This window comes from Sander lucioperca, chromosome 22 (genome assembly GCF_008315115.2).
Source record: "Sander lucioperca isolate FBNREF2018 chromosome 22, SLUC_FBN_1.2, whole genome shotgun sequence".
Lineage (NCBI taxonomy): Eukaryota > Metazoa > Chordata > Actinopteri > Perciformes > Percidae > Sander > Sander lucioperca.
In genome coordinates, this window is record NC_050194.1 from 4,173,209 (window position 1) to 4,178,208 (window position 5,000).

The 5,000-nt window shown below is 48.1% G+C and overlaps 1 protein-coding gene across 3 annotated transcripts in view; it reads right to left on the reverse strand.

The window, feature by feature from the left end:
* Positions 1-5,000, reverse strand: part of heatr1 (HEAT repeat containing 1) — a 49,730-nt gene that overhangs the window by 15,146 nt on the left and 29,584 nt on the right. For all 3 annotated transcript variants that reach the window (XM_035997237.1, XM_035997238.1, XM_035997236.1), the window contains exons 27-32: positions 4,406-4,524; positions 3,973-4,094; positions 3,046-3,174; positions 1,458-1,688; positions 367-496; positions 1-161 (exon numbers count right to left, since the gene is read on the reverse strand). The exon at positions 1-161 is cut by the window's left edge and continues 21 nt beyond it. In XM_035997237.1, coding sequence (XP_035853130.1) covers positions 1-161; positions 367-496; positions 1,458-1,688; positions 3,046-3,174; positions 3,973-4,094; positions 4,406-4,524 — 892 coding nt within the window. The remainder of the gene's footprint in view (positions 162-366; positions 497-1,457; positions 1,689-3,045; positions 3,175-3,972; positions 4,095-4,405; positions 4,525-5,000) is intronic.

The following is a 5,000-nucleotide window of genomic DNA, read 5'->3' on the forward strand; positions in this document are numbered from 1 at the left end:
TCCGAGCAGCTGGGCCATGAAGCAGACCGAGAGGAACTTGAAGTGTCTCAGCTCTTTGCTGCTGTGAGCCTCCGGACTGAAGATCAGGTCCAGCACTTCCTCCTCCGGACTCTTCTTCCTCTTTGGGGCTCCACGGCGGCCCACGGAGCGCTGCACGGGAGCTGCACACACACACACACACACACACACACACACACACAAATAATTCAACTCTCTGAGTAACAGTAAAGTCTCTGGGTATATCTGACTGTGTGTGTCTCTCTGTGTCTGTCTGTCTGTGTGTGTGTCTGTGTGTGTGATGTGTGTGTGTGTGTGTGTGTGTGTGTGTCTGTGTGTGTGTGTGTGTGTGTGTGTGTGTGTTCTCACCATCGTCGCTGTCGTCCGGCAGCTGCAGGAGGAAGTTGAGGATGTTGATGATGGAGGTCAGCTGATCGTTTACCGAGAACTCACAGCAGAGAGAAATCCAGAAGTCCACGTCTTTCTCCAGAGCTTCATCCTAAAAACACACACACACACACACACACACACACCTTTTAGTTAAAGAGTAAGATCCTTTTTGTTTAACATGAAACAGCCCCAAAATCACCATCACCAAACCCACCAGACTCCATGTAAATAATCAGTACTTTTATCATCGTAAAACACACTTCATTCAGAGTGAACAGAAACTAAATAAAACTATCAAAAGCCGTCTTGGTTCATCTTTCCACTGTTCCAACAATCACCACTCTGGTTTGGTTGAAATAAACCCTTAATTCACCCATTTACATGTGGAAATATGCTGGCTCTATACATGCTAAAAGTAGTGATTATTTACATGGAGTCTGGTGGAGATATGCTGGCTCTATACACGCTAAAAGTACTGATTATTTACATGGAGTCTGGTGGAGATATGCTGGCTCTATACACGCTAAAAGTAGTGATTATTTACATGGAGTCTGATGGAGATATGCTGGCTCTATACACGCTAAAAGTAGTGATTATTTACGTGGAGTCTGGTGGAGATATGCTGGCTCTATACACGCTAAAAGTAGTGATTATTTACATGGAGTCTGGTGGAGATATGCTGGCTCTATACACACTAAAAGTCCTGATTATTTACATGGAGTCTGGTGGAGATATGCTGGCTCTATACACGCTAAAAGTAGTGATTATTTACATGGAGTCTGGTGGAGATATGCTGGCTCTATACACACTAAAAGTCCTGATTATTTACATGGAGTCTGGTGGAGATATGCTGGCTCTATACACACTAAAAGTACTGATTATTTACATGGAGTCTGGTGTAGTTTGGTGATGGTGACCTCAGAAACAGTTCTGGTTAAACAGAAAGGTCTTAAAGAGGTTTTTCCTTTACATAATGTTGTCAGACACATAGAATAATAATCTGAGCCTTCAGTTGCAAACACAGCACTTATACGTATACGTTTCAGACTACGACTCCCACAATGCCTTGCCTTGTCACTGGCGGCGCTCTGTGCGGCGCTCTGAGTGGCGTGCAGCTTGAACAGCAGCAGCATCAGAACCCAGAGGAAGTGGGCGGGACCCAGCGTGGTCACCAGCTGACGGAGGATGGGCAGCCGCCGGTGCTCCGGTACGTGGGGGAGAGCGTCGGCAAACACGTGCATGATCCGCGTCACCACGGCAACAAGGGGAGACGAAGCACTACCGTCAGACAGCTGCTGGGCCTGAGAGAGAGGGAGGGAGGGAGGGAGGGAGGAAGAGAAAGAGAGAGAGAGGAAGAGAGAGAGCGAGAGAGAGGGAGAGAGAGAGAGGGAGAGAGGGAGACAGAGAGAGGGAGGGAGGGAGGGAGGGAGGAAGAGAAAGAGAGAGAGAGGGAGAGAGAGAGAGGGAGAGAGAGAGAGGGAGACAGAGAGAGGGAGAGAGAGAGAGGGAGAGAGAGAGAGAGAGAGAGAGAGAGAGAGAGAGAGAGAGAGGGAGAGAAAGAGGGAGGGAGAGATAGAGAGCGGGAGAGAGAGGGGGAGAGAGAGAGAAAGACAGAGGGAGAGAGAGAGAGAGAGCGAGAGAGAGGAAGAGAGAGAGAGGGAGACAGAGAGAGGGAGAGAGAGAGGGAGAGAGAGAGAGAGAGGGAGAGAAAGAGGGAGGGAGAGATAGAGAGGGGGAGAGAGAGGGAGAGAGAGAGAGATGGGGTGAGAGCCTGTAGTCATGAGTTACCTGGGTGAGAGCCTGTAGTCATGAGTTACCTGGGTGAGAGCCTGTAGTCATGAGTTACCTGGGTGAGAGCCTGTAGTCATGGGTTACCTGGGTGAGAGCCTGTAGTCATGAGTTACCTGGGTGAGAGCCTGTAGTCATGAGTTACCTGGGTGAGAGCCTGTAGTCATGAGTTACCTGGGTGAGAGCCTGTAGTCATGGGTTACCTGGGTGAGAGCCTGTAGTCATGGGTTACCTGGGTGAGAGCCTGTAGTCATGAGTTACCTGGGTGAGAGCCTGTAGTCATGGGTTACCTGGGTGAGAGCCTGTAGTCATGGGTTACCTGGGTGAGAGCCTGTAGTCATGGGTTACCTGGGTGAGAGCCTGTAGTCATGGGTTACCTGGGTGAGAGCCTGTAGTCATGAGTTACCTGGGTGAGAGCCTGTAGTCATGGGTTACCTGGGTGAGAGCCTGTAGTCATGGGTTACCTGGGTGAGAGCCTGTAGTCATGGGTTACCTGGGTGAGAGCCTGTAGTCATGGGTTACCTGGGTGAGAGCCTGTAGTCATGAGTTACCTGGGTGAGAGCCTGTAGTCATGGGTTACCTGGGTGAGAGCCTGTAGTCATGGGTTACCTGGGTGAGAGCCTGTAGTCATGGGTTACCTGGGTGAGAGCCTGTAGTCATGGGTTACCTGGGTGAGAGCCTGTAGTCATGAGTTACCTGGGTGAGAGCCTGTAGTCATGGGTTACCTGGGTGAGAGCCTGTAGTCATGAGTTACCTGGGTGAGAGCCTGTAGTCATGGGTTACCTGGGTGAGAGGCTGTAGTCATGAGTTACCTGGGTGAGAGCCTGTAGTCATGAGTTACCTGGGTGAGAGCCAGTAGTCATGGGTTACCTGGATCAGAGCAGGAATGACCATCTGCACGGTCCGGTCGATGACCCGGAAGCTGTAGGCGTCGTCCAGACGCATGATGTTGGCGCCCATGAAGGTGAAGATCGGCATGATGTTGTGAAGAACTTTCTCCTGGAAGACACAATATCACACACACACACATTATTACACACACACACACACACATTATCACACACACACACACACACACACACACACATTATCACACACACATTATCACACACACACACACACACACACATTATCACACACACACACACACACACACACACACATTATCACACACACACACACATTATCACACAATATCACACACATTATCACACACACATTATTACACACACACACACACACACACACACATTATCACACAATATCACACACACATTATTACACACACATTATCACACACACATTATCACACACACACACACACACACACATTATCACACACACACACACACACACAAATCATCACACACACACACACACACACACACACACACATTATCACACACACACACACACAAATTATCACTCACACACACACACAAATTATCACACACACACACACACACACACACACACACATTATCACACACACACACACACACAAATTATCACTCACACACACACAAATTATCACTCACACACACACAAATTATCACTCACACACACAAATTATCACTCACACACACACACAAATTATCACTCACACACACACACACACACACACATTATCACACATTATCACACACACACATTATCACACATTATCACACACACACACACTGTCTCTCAGGAAGCTGCAGCAGTAATGTTGAGGACAGTGTTGCTGATTGAGCAACTTTCTCTAAATGTGCAGGAAATTTGTGGAAAATCTGCAGAAAGACGGTATGAGCCACTCACGGGGAAGATGGCGGCGGCGGCGCCGAGCAGCAGCAGAGCGTGGTGATGCGTCTGCGGCATGTCGGACGCTCTGATGACCTGAACCACCAGCTCCACGCTGAACTTCTCCTCATCCAGCACGTCTGCCGACCAATCACAGAGCACAGAGTCCCACTTACATATACATACATATATACATACATACATATATATATGTATATTATATATACATATATATATGTATATATGTATATGTATATATGTATACCATACACTCAGAGTCGGCCCCAACCAATGTGGTGCCCTATGCAAGATTTAAATATATATCTCCAACTATCTAGGGAGGTCCCGGAGAGAGAGAGTAAGAGAGAAAGAGAGAGAGAAAGAGAAAAAGAGAAAAAGAGAACGAGAGAAAGAGAGAACCGACGTTTGCGGTCTCCGTGTGAGGACGTACCGGTTGCCACGGCGCTGCCGTCTGGACTCAGCTTGTGCAGGACGTTGAGCAGACAGCTGAGCAGCAGCTGCTTGGTGTACTCCATGTTGGTGTGATCACCAGGACACACCTCCAGAGACCTGGACACACACACACACACACACACAATCAGGTAACACACACACACACACACACACACACACAATCAGGTAACACACACACACACACACACACACACACACACACACACACACACACACACACACACACACAATCAGTTAACACACACACAATCAGGTAACACACACACACACACACACACACACACACACAATCAGGTAACACACACACACACAATCAGGTAACACACACACACACACACACACACACAATCAGGTAACACACACACACACACACACACACACACACACACACTCAGTTAACACACACACAATCAGGTAACACACACACACACACACACACAATCAGGTAACACACACACACACACACACACACACACAATCAGGTAACACACACACACACACACACACACACAATCAGTTAACACACACACACACACACACACACACACACAATCAGGTAACACACACACACA